The following is an 18,902-nucleotide window of genomic DNA, read 5'->3' as shown; positions in this document are numbered from 1 at the left end:
CTCTCAGTACACCTTCTGGTCTCAACCTCGAGGAGCTATTGGTACAACTATTTTTTCGCGAACGTACACGATGTGAGCAAACTTTGTTCTGCAAGCGATGTGGTAAAAAATAAACGAGCATAACTACATGGTATAAAATACCCCGTAGGAGCATACCACATGGGTATTTCACCACTCGTAGAGCCGTTTTGCTCTGGCTGGGGGGCAGAAGACCTATTTCACATATGCTCGAACGTTTTGGTAGCTCGTCTGAGGTGTGTTATTTTCACGTCTCGTGGAACAATGATTCAAAGTAGGGGAGCTGATGATGCCAACGGCTGGCGATAGCCAGCCATTAGAGTGTATGTGCATCAATGACGACAGCTTTGCTAAGCGCAGATGCAAATCACCGCATGTGCAATTTGTAAATTGCCGCTAAACCCGTTGCAAATCGCCGCAAGCTCCGCCCCACCAGCATTGTATGAGACACTCTTTGGGATTCGATCGAATAAGATGGAGCTAGCTACCAGCAGCGCTGGCAGCCCTATACAGGTACAATCGCATGTACACCGTCACATTCTTAGCGCGCGTTCATGATTTTTTTCCCGCGCCGCAGCATTCTGGCCATCACGTTAGGATCGCGCTGGCAGCATCTAGCAATGCGCACTGAAGGGGTGCTTTGAGCAAAACTGGTCGTGTCGGACGGCGAGCAATCTACGTTGCCGGCCGAGAATGATGTCATAATGGGAAAGTGCGCACAGGGTTGCACCCGCCTCGAAAGGAAAAAGGTATTTGAAGTTTGTCGTCGCAGCCCTGCAAATCACCGCTTCGGCCGCCACGTCAGCATTGAGTGAAGCAATGTGGTGGTGGGGCCGAACAAAATAGGCTCCCTAAGGGGACAAGTGTGTTATACTGGCAGCTTATATCCCACAACCAGCGCTATGGAACGTGCACAGTTACACTTTTCGTGGGTAACTGAAACTATTCTCCCCGTCTAACGTTTAGTGACAGGCCGTCCGCTGTTTGCAATACCCCTTAACTGGTTGATGTGAACAAAAAGGTCATGCCAGCCGATGGCTGTGCAAAATTTGCAGCATTTTTTTGTTTACCAAGGTGGCCGTCTTCTAGCAGTCACGCCACGGTTAGGCAAACAGCAATTAGCAATGGACGGTCAACGGATGACTTGAACAAAAAAGGCATTGTCGGGAGATCAGCGATTTTCATTGCCCGACGAGAGTGTTTCCACATTCAGATCGTACACACATGGTTGTACCCTACGAGCACGACTTGGAGTAATTTAAATTCGACGCCATAACTTTGTAGATCGCCGGTGGGGCTGGCCCGTGATCATTGAGTGAGGCACTGTCGGGGGTCGGACGAATAAGATAAAAACCGGAATCAAACAAATATGTTATGCTAACGGCTGATTGTCCTATGCAAAGGTCATCGGATGTGCACCGTCGCACTCTTCACACGCAATTATAGTATTTTTCTGGTCGCTGTGGTCTGACCATCACTCTAGGGCCAGGCTGACATCAGTTGGCAATGCGCAGTCAAGAGATGCTTTGAAAAAGTCATGGCGGACGACAAGCGACTTCCGCTGCCGGCCTAGAGTGTCCCCACATGCTCCCACACAGTGCACGAGGTCGCACCTGATGCGCACGACTAAAACAGTTTGAATTGGACAGCTGAACATTGCAACGCGCCGTGCGATTGGCGCATCAACCTTAACACGCGCTAGGGTGGGGGTCAAATTGATCCTCCCGAAGGTTTTTTCCGGAATGGTTTCCTGACGGCGCGGCGTGGCTACGCCCAATTTTCCATAGCTGTAGACAATTGAATAGCGGATCGTTTGGCACCAACAATTCAGATGTAACTTGCAAGGGCGCTGACCTGTAGCAGGTCAAAGTCAGGCCATGGTTTTAGCGAAGGCAATTTCTGGGGAATCCTTTAATCTGATTCAACAACGGAGTGTTAGACGAAGCCGTACGTCTCTGAGATACTTCCTTAGCCAACAAAACAGTTGAATGAGTAAATAGCATTGGCCTATGGTCAGGTATGAAGATCACACCATGGTCAAAACCAACCTGTTGTTACTCTGGGGCTTGCCATATGGGATAATTTCTGGTGCTCGTTTCGACTTTATTGATAGCGTGAACCGCATTATACATCTTCCATGGACATGTTAGAGGTCCAAGTAGGTAAATGACCTAAAATGACCCAGGTAAGCATTTTGTTTTTAGGAACATACTGCCTAGCGTAATCTTTGTCGCTTAGTGAAATGCAAAACTCAGGGCAGTCCTGTATGATTTTGGTCACTTTGACTTTCACAAGGTCAGACAAGGTCACTGACCTTGAATGAGCATGTGACTTTTTGCTTAGAAATGGTTATACGGGTTCTGGGGGCACTTTGGAGACCAACCTGGAACTTGACCTTGTTTGACCTTTTTTGACCCAAAGGTCGCTTGACCTGGGAACCTGAAACTTTAACCCAAGTGTGTTCACGTATAGGTCAACACACCCTGTGAGTTTGGTGTTTCTAGCTTTCATGGTTCCCGAGATCTCAGTAGGAGTCAAATTGACCCCACCCACCCGGGCGAAGAGTATCTAGCCGGCCACCCGGGCGCGTGTTATGTGCGAAGCTGTTCGGGCGTCGACGGAATGCAGCGGATGACCCTGTACCAGCGTCATTAAATACATTGCCGGCCGATAGTGCTGGCAAGGCACTGGTGCCGGCAAACTTTGAGCGAGACGCGCTGGTACAGGGCTACCAGCTGCCATTACAACAAACACGTCGGATTCTGTCCTCCATTTTATTTGGTCGACATTATTCGGTCGGTATTCGGCCGCGTCTCACTCAATGATGGTAGCACCTAATTTCAAATAGTTCTAGTCGTGCACTGCGGGTGCGATCATGCGCATACCGTGCCATTGTTGCACATTATTCGGCCGGCAGTGTTAATCGCTCATCTGCCGACATAGCCCTCTCGATTCAAGTAATTCCCTTTCAATTTTTGTGTTATTATCTGATTGGTTTTGATTAAATTTTTAATAACAAATGGGCAAGCTAGGCTTTATTAGCTGGTGATGGAACCTGGTGTGCACGACTCTTTTTCAAAACGTTCAGAACGACATAAGTGTATTCCAGGGTCAGCAGGAGACGGTGTATAATCGGATGGAGTGACCAATGGCCGGGGAAGGGAAGCATGAACAGTGCCAGGTGTCGTTAGTGTGGCGGTCGGTCGGAGTGTGAGTGCTCCGAATGTCACCTGCTTGTGCATCCGTGCTTGTAGGCTCTCCACTAAACTGCAATTTGTGAAAAGTAACTGATAGAATTCATTCCATAAAGTCACCACAGATGCGAATATGATCCTCAACAGGGCATTTATTCCTTAAAAAAGTGTGAAGTGGCATGCGTGTCTAGATGGCCTCAGCATCATATTATTTCAATGCTTTGCTTTCTGCATTTGGTCACACAAATACACCTGGTCTCACCGGATTGTTGGTTTGACTTCAGACAAGAGTCAGGGCGGAGAATGTGGTGACTATATCTGAACCAAAAGTGTTCGTCACGCACAACAGTGATGAGTAACAATAGGATAACAGTGCAACAATGTACAAATGGTATACGAATGTAACAGTAACAACGCCACAGACCACGAATGACGTGTCTCTTTTTTACACAATGACTCTCTTGTTTACAGAAGCTGGTAGGACCTTGTTTTGATTTATATGACTATGATTATGAAGGAGATAGCGAAAATCCAAAGCTAGAAGTTTCGTCATTTTTTTAGTTAACCAACAATGATGTGATCAGTGGTAATGCAAGGGAAACAGTAGAGTTCACACTTATATGTTCGCTACGTTTCTTTAATTTTTGAGTGAATCTCAATGAATTCAATGTCATATGCCATGTACTACATTGCAATGGCTTAGGCCAACACATTTTTGTTATTTTGGCCTAAGCCATTACCAATCAGCTGTTCCAGTATGTCAGCTTAGGCCAACACATTTTTGTTATTTTGGCCTAAGCCATTACATGACGTCATGAAAATCACACATCAAGCCTAAAAACTGAAACTCTTTTTACCTACCCTTGGTAGGGCCAAGGCCCTCTAAACAAACGGCGATAGACGAATGTGGAGTAGAAATCTGTGGGAAAGGACGGGCGGTAGTGATTGGTTGTGGGTACACTGCCCATTGCGGTGCTGTCGGGGAAGGTTTGCTCGGTTAAGTTGTAAGAGCCATTGCAAGTCTTGTTCAGTGATATTTCGCTTCGAATGAGAACCTGCATATGTTGTCGGTTGACATTTTTATAGAATGTCAGCATGTTCAATCTTGCCAAGAAAGGACATGCCGCCGTTGATGTCAAAAAGTCCATTCAGAAGATTCTCGACACCAAGAAGGACTCAGCGACTCGCCTGAAACACCTTCGCATCATATTGGGTGAGTTGGGCATGAAATGTGTTGGCTTGCTGCTCTGCATTGCCGTGACTAATGAGTGAATGGCATGGGCAGGCATTTTGCTATTTTGTTAACATGAACACAACACATTGAGAAATGTGACATTTTGTACCTTTCAATTTGTTGTTAAGCTCTCAGTGGAAAGATGCTAACTTACACAAACTTTTTAAGAATGCCATATTTATGAAATAGGTAGCTTTGGTAGGCATGTGTGTACTTACTTTTAGTCTGACCCTCGGTCAGCTTCTGGGGCTGCTCAGGTTTGTGCTTCAGACAGCACTGCATAATTTCAAGCAGAGTACAGTTCTTGCTCAAATATACAAAGATCAATTCCAGAATGGATTCAATGCAAGCAATCCAGGTCACAATGGTTCAGATGAGGTACCTGCATACAATATTAGGCTATATGACATATTGTAGGAGTCAATGTATTTTATTCTGGCGGCCAAACAGAAGAACAAAGCAGAGGACTAATCCTGCACCCTAAAGGTGTACAGCAAGGCCATGCATGTTGTGTGATGCAGGTATAACTGAACTGCCTATATGCAGGCACTTGTATTTTTGTGTTGCTGTTTTGAGATCAGGCTGTTCCAGTATGTCATGACATATGGATGTTCTCTTCAATTGGAAGCTTTTCTATACCTAAATTTATTGGTGCTGCTGCATCCCTTTCTGAAGCACCACCTTTGCTGTATGGCATCATTATAATCCACCTGTTTTTTATGGTGGAAACTGCATGCCCCATGTACTCAAAAGTTATGCTGCACCACTTTACTGGCAGGTGGCACTCCAGATATGATCTTATAGATAACAAGTTGCAATGTCAAGCAAGTCGATTCAAAGCTGTTTGGCTGAGTTATGGCCTGGTGAGACCAGAGAATGGCCTCCAGCATATTGAAGTGGGCAATGTTACACATTTGTGTCAGTTTAATTCACATGAATTTAAAATGCAAGTCATATGCCATGCTGTAGCATGTGAATACTGTTCATGTGATATGTGGAGGGCAGATATTGAGAGTCAAGACAGGTCATCAGACCAATTGAATACTGCCTGAAGCAACTCAATTGGCAACAGTATTGCCTTATACATGGGAAGTGCACATGTGCTATTGGAAATCACTGCCTTCAGATTTTCTCTACTTCTGCTTATTTATGGGGCTCATTTTACTTGAATTTGCAGAGCTGTATATGCTGCTTTGTTATGGAAACGGGATTGTCCAGTTTGAGTGCATGTCATGAACAAAACAAGTACTTTTCACCATGGCTTTCCTTGCATCCACTCTTTCAGAGGTGTTCTGACCATGAAATGTTCTTCTTCCAGAAAATGTTGACCTTGTGGAAGCAAAATATATTTTTGAGACCCACTACAGCCACATCTACTACCTCTTCTATGATGTCTTTGCTGCAGCTGAGGCCAGCGTCAAGATTAAGCGTAAGTCCCCTGTTACCAATGGCCGGAATTTCTGTAAATGATATTCACTTTCTCTAGAGCTTCTAAGGCAGGGCTTGTTTTACTGTGTTACATGATATGAACAGATAGTGTCATGGCTTACCTATTACAACAGCCCAGCGAAGTTTCATCAAGCATCGTATCAGACTATTCCAAGGGCTGTTCAGTTATCAACAGCATGCTTCACAGTTCACATGGGGCTGGGGCTGGCTGCCAGGTGTGGCAGGTACCTCACAGCCCCCCCCCCCCCCCCCTGGCCGTCGCCGCCGGCCGGAGCCGACATCGCAGCTGACTGCACCCCTGTCCGCCTCAGCACACCGGGCGCACCGCGAAGACGTGGAGTCGGTGCTCTACATCCTGGAGCACATCCTGCTGCTGCTGCCTGAGCTGCTGCAGCAGCGCTGGCAGCTGCACAGCGTCAGCCGGGTGATGCGCACCCTGCTGCACCCGGGCAACATTCTGCGGCTGCGGCGCGAGGCCATGAGGTCAGGCCCCCTCCCTCTGCTGTGGCATAGTGATCTGGGTGGCCTCTCCTATCCTGTCGTCACCAGTGATGGTCAGCTGTTGTAATGTGATGGCTGGTGGTAGTCTGCTGTTAGGTTGCTACCTCATGGAGATTTAGGTCATTGATTTTGCATGAAGTGCAATTTTCTCGCACCGAGCAGCATCCGGAATTGCTATTCTCTGATCCGGTATTTGTCACGTATTTATTTAGTAATGCCACTCACAGTTGGTGCTGGCGGGTGGGGCATGTGGTGATGTGGACTGAGGCACGCCCCAGCAGAGCTGATGACCGGCCTCCGCGTCACAGGATGTTCCTGATCTGGTTCCAAGAGGTGGGCGAGCAAGCCTCGGATGAACTGCTGTCGATGTTCGCCACCCTGGTGCCGGGCTTCCCTCCGCCTGCGTCTCACGCGGCCCCACAGAGCGCGCCACGAGTGTCACCCGCCCACCCGGACAACAGGCACGGTGAGGAAACGACCCAGCCGGACAACAGGCACGGTAAGGAGGCGGCCCAGCCGGACAACAGGCACGGCAAGGAGACGGTTGACCCGGACAACAGGCACGGTGAGGAGACGGCCTACCCGGACAACAGGCACGGTAAGGAGGCGGCCCAGCCGGACAACAGGCACAATGAGAAGACGGTCCTCACCGTGGTGTGATGTTGGGCCGTGTCACACCTAGCCGTGCCAGACGGCTCGCACGCCGGCTATGACGTGCTGGGACGTCCGCCGGGCCGGACCGGGCGGTCGACCCCGCCTGCGAGATGTGTCGGGACATCGGCCCTGCTGCCCCCTGTCCTCTGCGACCGGCAGCGAGGACAGACCTGAGACGCGCCGCACCTTTGCAGTGGGCCCAGTGGACGTGGCGCCCATCCTGCCGCCGCAGGGCGTCGAGAAGGCCTCTGACGACCTGACCCGGTTCTTCCTGGAGTGCCTCATGGACAACATGGTCACGCAGGTTAGCAGCCGGCTGAGATCAGGTGCCGGATGGTCCATGTTAGTGTTCAACCGGGGCCATCTCGTTCTTAATGAAAATAACTACAGGATGGTCAACCGTGTACAGAAGTGAAGGAGCGAAACTTCTATGTGTAGCAATGTATGCATTGCCACGCAGCTCCTTATGTGCGTCGTACGACATATATACGAAGGCATAACATGGCAGTGTGTACTATTCTATGCATGATTGTACTCAATGCTGACGGTGAGAGTGGTTGATCAGTAACCACAGTAATTATCCTCTGGTCACCAGGACTTGATTGTCCTTTCCCATCGTTTAAATACGCCGCGAGCGTGCTCCTAGCTTCGCGCTTTAGCGTCGCTTTGTGGGGTTGATATTTGGGCATGCGACACCAAGCGGCGTGCTGATGTCGGCTTACAGTCTTACAATGGGGTCGTGACAGCTGCGTTTTTTGCGCCGTGCAGCCCGACAGCCGTGTTTCCTCGTTTGCAGCTCACAAGGATAGAGTGGAAGGACAAGGCGTACCATGTGCGCTGTTTTAACTTTCTGTTCGACAACTTCAAGCAGTTCTATCTTCCGCACATATTTCCCGACTTCAACTGGCACACGAACCTGTACAGGCCAACGCTGAGTAAGTTCGCAAACCGCGATGGCGTGAAGCCGATTAGCGGACTGTATCCACGGATGCGTGATAAACCTTGTCGTAACAGCGCGATGACCACGTTGCGTGTGGTCGGTCCATGTCAGCACCCGGATGTGGTCTGTGACTCACCACATCACGCTTTACGTCGGCTGGTCGGGCGAAAGTTTTGACACCCCGTCCCGTCCTGTCCCGCCCCCCCCCCCCCCCCCCCCTCCGCGGACGGGTCTCGCTCCGTTCATTCCACGTCGTGTAGTCCCTCTCATCCGGCACCGGCACGTGGACGCCCGGGGCCGCGTCGGGACAGTATGGTGACGCCGCGCTCCCGTGCCCCCCGCCGCCACCGTCCTGACTGGCGTGTGTGTTGGTCGCACCGCCGCCGGTGACGCCTCCCCGGCCGGCCGGCAGCGCTGCCCGAGCTGCGCCGCCAGCGTTCGCCGATGGCTAGCTCTGTGGACGGCGCGCCGCGGCCGGCCGACCGGCTCGTCTCCTGCCGCGTCGTCGTCATCCGCTGGGTGGCCAACTTCGTGCACGCGCGCTCCGGCGGCCGCGAGACTGCGCCACCGCCGGCCGGGTCCGCCCACCAGTCCGGGTGAGGCCGCGCCCCCGCGGCGCATGCGCTGGTGACAGTTTTGCAGGTGACGGTTCCGTGGTACTGCCGGCTTTTGGTGCTTCTTTGTATGTTGATGTTCGTCTGTAAGCTGGTGCTACAGCTCTGCTGTTTGTCCATGAGGAGTTTTTGTTTGGCTGAGGCCTGTGGTGATCTTCATGTGTAAAAATGTCCACGATTGCCTTGATGCCTGCTATGCAAGTCAGTAACTGTCGTGTGTGTGTGTCTGTCTCTTGGGTCCGTCCCCATTTCTGCACATTATCATGACCGCCATGACGTCCGCCTTGTGTGTGTGTATGTGTGTGTCCGCGGCCTGTGTGTCCGTCGGGGCCGCGTGCCGCTGCTGCGCTGGTGCGTGACGCCGGGCGCCGGCGCGCCTCTGCCGGCAGCGGCGGCTCGGGCGACGACGGCAGCCAGGGCACGCCGGAGCCGCGGCGCGCCCTGCCGCCGTCGGCCGGCGACAGCGACGCGCCCGCCTCGCTGCACAGCCTCGCCTCCGACTCGAGCGGCGGCGCCGCCTTCGGACCAGTGTGCGTCAGCGCCCGGGACGGGCTCGCCGGCGCCGCGTGCTCCGCGGCGTCACGTGCTGCCCGCCTTTCGTGACATGCGTCTCATTGGAGGCGGCGTTCGGACGACGGATGGAGATGCCATTCAGAGTTGCCGTTTGCTGCCTGTGAGATGCAGCGTGGTGTTGCTGTTGGCTTGCCTGTGGTAATCTGCCGATGATGTCATGTTTATAAATCCAACCGGATCTCTCTTAATAGGAGCCAACTCATCATTCGCATGCCGCACCGGTCTGCTCTGCCCCGCTGTGTGGCGCTGGCCATCGCTGAGGCCGCACCAGGCGGGTCGCTGTGCGTACCGACGCGTGCTGAGCGTGGCGCCGGCGTGCGGGCCGCGCCAGGAGCGGCCGCTGACCGCCGTCCCGCCTGCAGGGAGCCCTGCGGCCGGCACCAGCCGGACCAGGCGGCGCTCGTGCGCACCGTGCTCTTCGCCAGCCGGCAGAACGTCAACTTCGTCCACGAGGTGTTCAGGCAGGCGTTCCTGCTGAGCTGCCACTACTCGGCCGCCATCAAGCGAGTCGTGCTCGTCTACAAGGACTGGATCCAGATCAACGTGCGTGTCGGGGCAGTGGGCGGCGGTGGCCGGCGCAGAGCTATTGACCGAGAGCTGTGGGTGTGCAGGATGATCGGCGGAGGAGTCACGGTATTCCATGGAACATGCCGAAACTCGTTTGCTTTTTGGCGGCTTATCTTGGCTGCCCGCGGCCGTACAGTCTGTTTCGCGGTCGGTGTACGTCGGGTGTGAAGCGCTTTCCGTTGTGGCGGCCGCGTCTTACGGGACATGGAGGGTGGGCTGTCGCCGACTGGGCCACACGACATTCGGCTCGTTCGCCGTCGACGCCGCGGGCCGGCCACTGACCGGCGCGTCCTCGGCGTGTGCTGAGCAGGTGCAGCTGCCGCCGTTCCTGCTGGAGCCCGCCGAGCTGACGCTGGACGGCCGAACGTCGGTACACGCAGAGGTCAGGCCAGGAATGGGAGCCGGCTCAGAGGCTCGGCATCGACCGCTCTGGTGTGGAACGGGGGGCTGTTCCTAGAACAGCCACCCGTTAGGGATGCCTGGGGAAGCTGACATGAAATGCATCACATGGTCCATTCCTTTCGCTGTTGACGAAGTCAAGTCGCAGCATGTCGTCTCTTCCCGCGTTTCGATTTGACAGCGGACATCAACATTGGGAGATTTCTTGAGCTGATTACACCGACGTTTCGTGGAATATCTGGAGCGGTCTGTGGTGGCTCGGTTACGTCAGACAGGAGACGGATGCCACCATCTGTTGTGATCAGACGTTATTGGCTATATTGGCCGACCGCCGCCGGTGGTGATATTGATGGGTCGCGGTTAGCCGGCGCCGCAGACCCAGGCCCTGCACGCTGGCTGTGCATGCCTGCTGACCCAGGCCCTCCCCACTGACCTGGGGCCCTGCCTGCTGACCCAGACCCTCCCCACTGACCCAGGCCCTGCCTTCTGACCCAGGCCCTGCCTACTGACCCAGACCCTGCCTGCTGACCCAGACCCTCCCCACTGACCCAGTCCCTCCCCACTGACCCTGTCCCTGCCTTCTGACCCAGGCCCTGCCTACTGACCCAGGCCCTGCCCTACTGACCCAGGCCCTGCCTACTGACCCAGACCCTGCCTACTGACCCAGACCCTCCCCACTGACCCTGTCCCTGCCTTCTGACCCAGGCCCTGCCTACTGACCCAGGCCCTGCCTACTGACCCAGACCCTGCCTGCTGACCCAGACCCTCCCCACTGACCCAGGCCCTGCCTTCTGACCCAGGCCCTGCCTACTGACCCAGGCCCTGCCTACTGACCCAGACCCTGCCTGCTGACCCAGACCCTCCCCACTGACCCAGACCCTCCCCACTGACCCAGACCCTCCCCACTGACCCAGACCCTCCCCACTGACCCAGACCCTCCCCACTGACCCAGACCCTCCCCACTGACCCAGACCCTCCCCACTGACCCTGTCCCTGCCTTCTGACCCAGGCCCTGCCTACTGACCCAGGCCCTGCCTACTGACCCAGGCCCTGCCTACTGACCCAGGCCCTGCCTGCTGACCCAGACCCCCCCCCCCCCCACTGACCCAGACCCTGCCTTCTGACCCAGGCCCTGCCTACTGACCCAGTCCCTGCCTGGTGATCCAGGCCCTCCCCACTGACCCGGGCCCCTCACTGCTGACCCAGACCCTGCCTGCTGACCCAGGCCCTCCCCACTGACCCAGCCCCTGCTCAGTGATCCAGGCCATCCCCACTGACCCAGCCCTGCTCGGTGACCCAGGCCCTCCCACTGACCCAGCCCTGCTCGGTGATCCAGGCCATTCCCGCTGGCCCAGTCCCTGCCCGCTGATCTAGGCCCCGCCCGCTGACCCGGCCCCTGCCTGCAGGACGTGCGGGACTCGGCCCGGCCGCCGGGCCGCGCCGCTGCCGCCGCGGACGGCTCGGCCGGACTCTCCCAGAGCGTGCGCGCCGGCCTGCAGGTGAGGGAGGCGGCCGCCGCCGAGCACGGCGTGCTGGGGTGCGGTGAGACGGTGGGCCCCGCCGGCCGCCAGCGCGCCAGCCCCACACCGCGCAGCGCCGCGCTCTGCAACCAGCTCGATGTAGTCAGCTGCCAGGCGCAGGGGGACCGACCGCCGCTGTCGCCGTCTGTCAGTGTTTGGCTTCGGCACGGTGCTGGACGGTGAGCGGCTCGCATTGTTTTACAAGGACTAGCCGGCGGCTCGGGAAGTCTAGCGGACCAGTTCCAGGTGACTTAGGGGCTCATCTTGTAAATACTTGTAATTCGAGAACATCGGTTTTTAAAAGCCGTCTATCCTGAACGTTCGTAAGCTGTCAAGGGCATTCGCCGCCATCACAGGCATGTCCAGCAGGGCGTCCAGCTCGTGTGCGGTGTGAGCTGGTCGAGTACACTGACCTCTCCGCCCGGCAGAATACACTACAGCTGTTCATCACCAACTCGGCCAACATCTTCCTGCTGGAGCCGAGCCCCGAGTACCGCGGCCACTACATGGAGGACCAGGTGGAGCTCTGCAAGCGCATCCTCAACATGTACCGCTACCTCGTCATGAACGTCTACATGTCGCAGGCCACCTGGTGAGCGGCGTCCGCCGGCTGCCCTGTCTGCCGCGGAACCGGACGGTGTCGGTGTCTGTGCCGGTGTCAGGTGTTGGTGTTTGGTGCGGACGCGCGCCCACTCATCATTGGTGCCACATCACTGCGAGGACTACTGGCCGGAAATAGTTATTTTCGTGCCAGTTTAATGTTAGCTGACTGAGGTATTGGAAGGACAAGGGCCGCGTCGACAGTCAGCGACCACGTGTGTGTTTGTGTGCTGACACAGTGCCAGGACGACATTTGGAGCCGTCCTGGCCGTCATGCGATAGTAGGTCCATCACGCCGCCGTAATAGTCGCTGAAGCCGCCCAAGCTGGCGCCCAACAGCGCTGCAGTTTGGGCTCCGAAAGGTACACTGGACTACTGGATGGCTCACATTTTCAGACCGATATGTTGCTCTGTGGCCCCTGATTTGTCGCTCTGTGGCCCCTGATATGTTGCTCTTTGGCCCCTGATATGTTGCTCTATGGCCCCTGATATGTTGTTTTAGGGCCCCTGATATGTCGCTCTGTGGCCCCTGATATGTCGCCCTGTGGCTCCTGATATGTCGCTCGGTGGCCCCTGATATGTCGCCCTATGGCCCCTGATATGTCGCGCCATGGCCCCTGATATGTCGCTCGGTGGCCTCTGATATGTCGTTCTGTGGCCCCTGATATGTCGCACGGTGGCCTCTGATATGTCGCTCTGTGGCCCCTGATGCCGCTCGATGGCCTCTGATATGTCGCTCTGTGGCCCCTGATGCCGCTCGATGGCCCCTGATATGTCGCTCTGGGGTCCCTGCTATATTCTTCTGCGGCGGCGACCAGACACTGCCGGGCCCTGATGCCCTTCATGGATGGCTTTATTCTGTTGTACCTGCTATGACTCGGTCCACCTGTGCCCCGGCACTGACGGCCGGCCGGTGGCTCTGTTCCAGGGAGCAGCTGCTGCTGGTCCTTCTGCAGGTCACCACTCAGACTCTGTCCGGCGAGCCGGCCGTGAAGGCGCGCGAGCAGACGCTCGGCGCCATCCTGGCCCGGCCGCTGTTCCAGGTGAGGGGCCAGCCCGCCCGCGGCCCGCGCCGCCGCTGCCGGCCGGCTCGCTGGCAGCTGCCGCTGCTCCGGCGACTCACGCGGCGGCGCGACGAGGGATGACGCCGACGTTAGCTTTTCGGCGTTCGTCGTGAAGTGTAGCACGTGCCGTCCAGCTGTTGGCTGAGAATATGAGGTTGCGCTCGCGCTGTATATTGGGCGCGGTCTGACCAGCTTCAGCCCACGGTCGGTGGGTGTGCGGAGGGGGGGGGGGGGTGTCGTGACCTGCGGCCGGGTGTCGTCCGGCCGGGTCCGCCCGAGGACGGCGTTCCCGGCCGGGCGGTGACCCCAGATCAGTGGGCTGAGCCTCGGGGCCGCGGTACAGCGCTACGCGGCCCCGGCCGAGACGGTCCCACACTGGTGCCGCTGCTCCTGTCCTCGCACGGGCCCGCGTACCAGGCTGACTGCGATGTTCCTGAGTGTAGACGGATCCTGGCGCCCGCGACGGGACTCGGACCGTGACAGCTGTGGCCTGAAGTGAACCTGGGATGACAGTCCTGGGTACCGCCGACCCGACTCGGAGAACTTTGTCCCTGGTCTGTCACCGCCAGGCCTCCCGTGACAGGGGAGAGTGGCACCCCTGACTGACAGTGGAGGGGTGTGATGTGGGGTGCACTGCACCTGGACCCGTTGCCGGCCCGTCCGAGCGCTGTGAGCGCAGTTCGGACGCACTACCGGCGTGGCCCGGGCCGACTCTGACGGCGGCCGTGGCTCCTCGCCTCCGCTGCAGACCCTGATAGTGACCTGGGTGAAGGCGAACCTGAACGTGGCCGTCAGCGTGGAGCTGTGGGACCAGTTCCTGGGCACGCTCTCCTCGCTCACCGCCTGGGAGGAGCTCATCAAGGAGTGGGCCGTACGTACACCGGGGCCGAGCTGTGTGCCGGGTGGCGCAGCCGGCGCGCGGCAGCGTCTGCTCTGGGCCGGCCGAGAGTCAGGCGACAGCTGCCGGTGTGGACAGAGGCAAAGATGGCGGCAGCGCTCTCGTGCCCTCTGCTGGATTCGTATTGTTTCGTCCCTCAAAGGTTGTGTCACTGGTACGTGAGCGGAGTTTCGAGGTCTCGAGCGTTTGCAAGCATTGATTTTGACCTACGGCAGCGGGAGAGAATAACCCGGAGCGTTTAAGCGGATGGAGTGATCCACGGTGAGTTAAACTCGAGCCAGATTGGATCTACACGGCCTTTGTGATCTCCCCTTTGACGTGGCCTGACTACCTTGCCGCCGCCGTGTGCGTGTGGGCACGGGCGCCGGGTTCAGCGTCGCTCCGCCCGTCAGTTGCCGCCGCTGACCGACGGCTGCCGTCTGCGTGTTTCAGAAAACGCTGGAGACTCTGACGCGCGTGGTGGCGCGCCAGGTGTACGAGCTGGACCTCAACAACCTGCCGCTGGACCGGCTCACTGAGCAGAAGAGCAAACGCCGCCGCGGCCGCACTGACGGCCACCAGGTGGGCCCGCCCGCTCCGGGCTGAGGACCGCCGGTGCCGCCCGACCGTGTCAGCTGCGGTGACTGCCGGCGCCGCACCACGGAATAAGGCGGTGATCAGCTTTATTGTCAGGGCCGCACCGTCCTGTACTTCTTAAGTTTCGACCGAGACGACTGAAAATGAAAGATATTTACGTTAGCTTTACGTAAAAAAGCACATATAAGGTGCATTAAAGCGACATAAAGGTGTCTTAAATCATAAAAGGACGTAACTGAACGTTCAGATGATAGAATACCTCAAAACCAAACAGTGCTTCCAAAAAACAAATTGTGCGCAATGCCGGCCTTCACCGCGTGTCGCGTTGTAACCGGACGGCGCGTGCCGTGTCGCGACCCGTCACCGCGTGCCGTGTCGTGACCCGTCGCCACGTGCCGTGTCATGACCCGTCACCACGTGCCGCCAGTCGGCGGGCGCCTGGAGTCGACCGACGCCGCCGGCCGAGAGCAGGGACCACGGTGACGGGCCGGCGCGGCGCGCCTCGCTCCAGCCGCCGGACGACGCCCACTCGCAGCACGGTCAGTGGAGCGCCGCCGCCCCGGCCGCCGGCTGCCGCGGGCGCTCCTGATGGCGCGGGCCGCCGCGGGGAGGCGCCGTGCGGTCGCATTTGGGCGTCTTGAGTGGCGTCTGCAAGGTCTGTTAACCGGCATGAGGTGGCAAACTTCGGATGTACGTGCAGAGGCTATCTAAGATGCTGAGAAGTGGCCGTAGGTGTCGGCGCGGCCCTAAACCTCAATTAACATCATATCATGGTAGTTTTGTTTTCGCGCTCCATGACTCCCCTGGGTGGCTCATGTTAGCACAATGGTACGCCTTCAGCGCGGCGTTGTCCCCTCAGGAACAAGGGCTTGCCTGCCTGATCTTGCAGCATGATGTGTCACGTGCGCTTCCCATGTTTTCACACCCGTCATGCGAAAATGACTGTCGTCGTTTGGCTGACGCCTTGGCCGGCGCGCGCGCGTGCAGGCTCGGCCAGCAGCCAGCCGGGCGTGTCGCCGCACCCGCGGAAGCGATACACCAGCGGGCTGGGCGCGCCGGCCGGCCTGGCGCCGGCCCGGCTGGTGCGCAGCCTCTCCGAGGGCAGCCTGGCGCCCAGCCTGTTGGCCGTCGAGCTGGTGGCGCCGACGGCCGGCCGCGCCTTCCCGCTGGCCGAGCCGGGCCCCAGGAAGGTCTGGCGCTCGGTCGACTCGCTGCGCTGCAGAGGTGAGCCGGAGCGGCGCGCCGCCGCCCGCTCGCGCCGCGATCGGGAGCGGTCGGATCAGTCGATCGCCGCGATCAGGATCTGCCGGATCGGTCGATGTCCGCGATCGTGATCGGCCGGATTGGTCGGCCTCCGCGATCCGTCGATCGTGCCGATCGGATCTGGCGAAGCTGTCGATCTCCATGATCTGCATCGGCGCTCCGTACTATTGATGGGGTCCCTGTGTGGTGATGTTCCCAGGCCGGTGTGTGGGATGCCGGCGGGCTGTGTTTCTGTGGTCGATGTCCACTTCCCGTGCTGTGGGTTAAATGCAATCCTGTGTGGAAAGCCGTCTGTTTGCATCGGCTCGGACGCAGCTTTGAACAGTTTGGAGGCCATGTCCCATTGCCATCCCACGCCCGAATCCGTCCCATTCACTGCTACGTTAGCTCAGCTGTGAATACCGTGCACCGACAGCCCACGTCACGTAGCTAACCGCTCATCGCTGTCCCGTCGGCTCGGGACTCATCAGGCAGTGCTCGGCCCACTCCGCAATTCTCTGTCGCGTCACGTGCTGCGGGCGCTGGCTGCCCTGTCGGCGAGGCCTTGTCGTGCCGCGGGCGCCGGCTGCCCTGTCAGCGAGGCCTTGTGTCGCGTGCCGCCGCGCACCGCCGGTGGCTCGGAGCGCTGCCCGGCGTCGGAGGATGACGCCGGGCCCCGGTCCGTCGGCAGTGTCGCTGCACTCGCAGGCCTCGGAGCCGGAGCTGCACTCGCGCTCGCCGTCGCCGTCCAGCGGCCTGGAGACCAACTCCATCAAGGAGTCGCCCATGGCGCTGGACTTCGCCGCCGACGGCAACAGCATCGGTCAGTGGGCAGCGCCGGCGGCTGGGCCTGGGGCCGACCGATACGGGCATGAGGGTGACAGTGACGGAGGCGTCACTCAAGATCGGTCGTGGGTCATTCTGAGCTGTGAGAAACCGATGCAAGGAACGGAGGCCTTTAGTTGCTCCCTCCCGTTCTCTTCAGCATGTTTTGAGCGGATATAAACGCCTGCAGTGTGGCAAAGGTCTGACTGGATGTGATCTCCGGCCCTGTCAGTGACCCCTGACGTGCCGAGCTGTCGCCTGATGTGCCGACAGACGCCACGGACAGCGGCGCCTCCGATCACCTGTCTGTCATGTCTGGACTCCTCCGACCCGCCCCCTGTGCCTACAGACACCACCGACAGCGGCGCCTCCGAGCACCGGTCCGTCATGTCTGGACTCCTCCGACCCGCCCCCTGTGCCTACAGACACCACCGACAGCGGCGCCTCCGAGCACCGGTCCGTCATGTCTGGACTCCTCCGACCCGCCCCCTGTGCCTACAGACACCACCGACAGCGGCGCCTCCGAGCACCGGTCCGTCATGTCTGGGCTCCTCCGACCCGCCCCCCTGTGCCGACAGACACCACCGACAGCGGCGCCTCCGAGCACCGGTCCGTCATGTCTGGGCTCCTCTGACCCGCCCCCTGTGCCGACAGACACCACCGACAGCGGCGCCTCCGAGCACCGATCCGTCATGTCTGGCGGCACCCTGCGCGGCTGGATGCCGGACGTGGCCGTGGTGCTCTGGCGTCGCATGCTCGGCGCTCTCGGCGACGTGAACCGGATTCAGAGCCCGGCCGTGCACGCGCAGGTGTTCGACTACCTGATCGAGCTGAGCGAGACGCTGGTGAAGGTGAGGGTTGGCCGGCGTCGTACCGCGCTGGTGCAGGTGTCTCGTGCCACCTCTAGCCATATGACATGGTTTTTTGGGGGCTGGACGTTGTCCATATTTATGCGTTCAGTGACATGATAGTGGTTCAGTTCGCACGTGCTGTGTATTTTCTGTTCGTTCGATTGTCGCGGCTTTTGCTTCTGTAACCGTGAGTTATGTACAAGTGGGTACTCGCACAACATTGCGGAAAATGATGGTCTCGGTAGTACTTGTACTTCGTTTATATATTGTGCCAGCACTGCTCTGACGTTACGTTGGACGTGACGGTTGACATCGGTTAGGAAGCAATACCACCCGCTGTCGCATGTCCCGTCTCGCGTCTTTTGTCTGCCCGGCCATGAGCCACCCGCTGTCGGCGGCGCGCATCACAGCATACTGCCCCCCTTTTCTGTCCCCTACCTGGCTTCAGCGCGCGACCCGGTGTACCCCCTTCCCCCTCCCCCCCCCCCCCTCTCCGCCGCCGACGGCTCCGCACTGGGCGCCGCCAGATCGAGGACAACCTGGGCGTGTCGGCCGACAACCAGTCCACGTGGTGGCCGGCCGAGCTGGTGCCGCCGCTGCCGCTGCTGGTGCCCTGGTGCCTGGAGGCGCTGCGACTGCCGGACTCGCACCAGGCGGGCCGGCTGCGCGCGCTGCGCCTGCTCTGCCTGCTGCTGGTGCGGCGGCAGCCGGCGCCGCTGCCGGCCGCCGCCGCCGCCCAGCTGCTGCGCGCCCTGCACGTGGGCCTCAGCTCGTCGCGGCCGGACGTGGTGCACACGCTGCTGCGACAGTGCGGCGCTGGCTTCCTGGCGCTGGAGCTGCCGGCCGCCTCGCTGCTCGTGCTCGACTTGATCCACGCGTGCACGGCCGTTACCGCCAGCCAGGAGCTGCACGGCGTGAGTGGTCATGCTGGGGGCGGGGCGGGGCGGGGTGACCCGGTGTGGCGGTTGGCCCGATGAGGGGGAGGTGTCAGGAGGAGCGAGTGGAAGAAAGATGGAGTGTGCTTAGAGAGCAGAGGAATCCGGTGGGGGGGGGGGGAAGGGGGTAACAAGAGGCAGGGGCTCAGGCTATGAGCCCAGTACTCGATTGAGATGGCTGTAGCTGTCGGGTGGAACGGGAGTGAGGGCGGATCCGTCGGGGTGACATGAGCGGGTGGTCTCCCCGT

General features: G+C 58.5%; 1 protein-coding gene across 1 annotated transcript in view; it reads left to right on the top strand.

Moving 5' to 3' along the window:
* Positions 1-4,129: 4,129 nt before the first annotated feature.
* The window catches only part of LOC119107250 (ral GTPase-activating protein subunit alpha-1), a 30,102-nt gene continuing 15,329 nt past the window's right edge, over positions 4,130-18,902 (top strand). Inside the window, exons 1-20 of the mRNA XM_037230672.1 lie at positions 4,130-4,425; positions 5,765-5,875; positions 6,207-6,378; positions 6,705-6,862; positions 7,245-7,354; positions 7,847-7,985; positions 8,403-8,523; positions 9,069-9,134; positions 9,540-9,720; positions 10,055-10,126; positions 11,550-11,642; positions 12,092-12,255; positions 13,192-13,306; positions 14,076-14,198; positions 14,658-14,786; positions 15,229-15,340; positions 15,789-16,025; positions 16,735-16,866; positions 17,523-17,719; positions 18,247-18,633. Coding sequence (XP_037086567.1) covers positions 4,308-4,425; positions 5,765-5,875; positions 6,207-6,378; positions 6,705-6,862; positions 7,245-7,354; positions 7,847-7,985; positions 8,403-8,523; positions 9,069-9,134; positions 9,540-9,720; positions 10,055-10,126; positions 11,550-11,642; positions 12,092-12,255; positions 13,192-13,306; positions 14,076-14,198; positions 14,658-14,786; positions 15,229-15,340; positions 15,789-16,025; positions 16,735-16,866; positions 17,523-17,719; positions 18,247-18,633 — 2,937 coding nt within the window. The 5' untranslated portion in view covers positions 4,130-4,307. The remainder of the gene's footprint in view (positions 4,426-5,764; positions 5,876-6,206; positions 6,379-6,704; positions 6,863-7,244; positions 7,355-7,846; positions 7,986-8,402; positions 8,524-9,068; positions 9,135-9,539; positions 9,721-10,054; positions 10,127-11,549; positions 11,643-12,091; positions 12,256-13,191; positions 13,307-14,075; positions 14,199-14,657; positions 14,787-15,228; positions 15,341-15,788; positions 16,026-16,734; positions 16,867-17,522; positions 17,720-18,246; positions 18,634-18,902) is intronic.

The sequence above is a fragment of the Pollicipes pollicipes genome, unplaced genomic scaffold (assembly GCF_011947565.3).
Source record: "Pollicipes pollicipes isolate AB1234 unplaced genomic scaffold, Ppol_2.1 Scaffold_2555;HRSCAF=2994_pilon_pilon_pilon, whole genome shotgun sequence".
Taxonomy (NCBI): Eukaryota; Metazoa; Arthropoda; class Thecostraca; order Pollicipedomorpha; family Pollicipedidae; genus Pollicipes; species Pollicipes pollicipes.
Note: the sequence above shows the minus strand (reverse complement) of the source record. Positions and strands in the feature narration are given on the sequence as shown.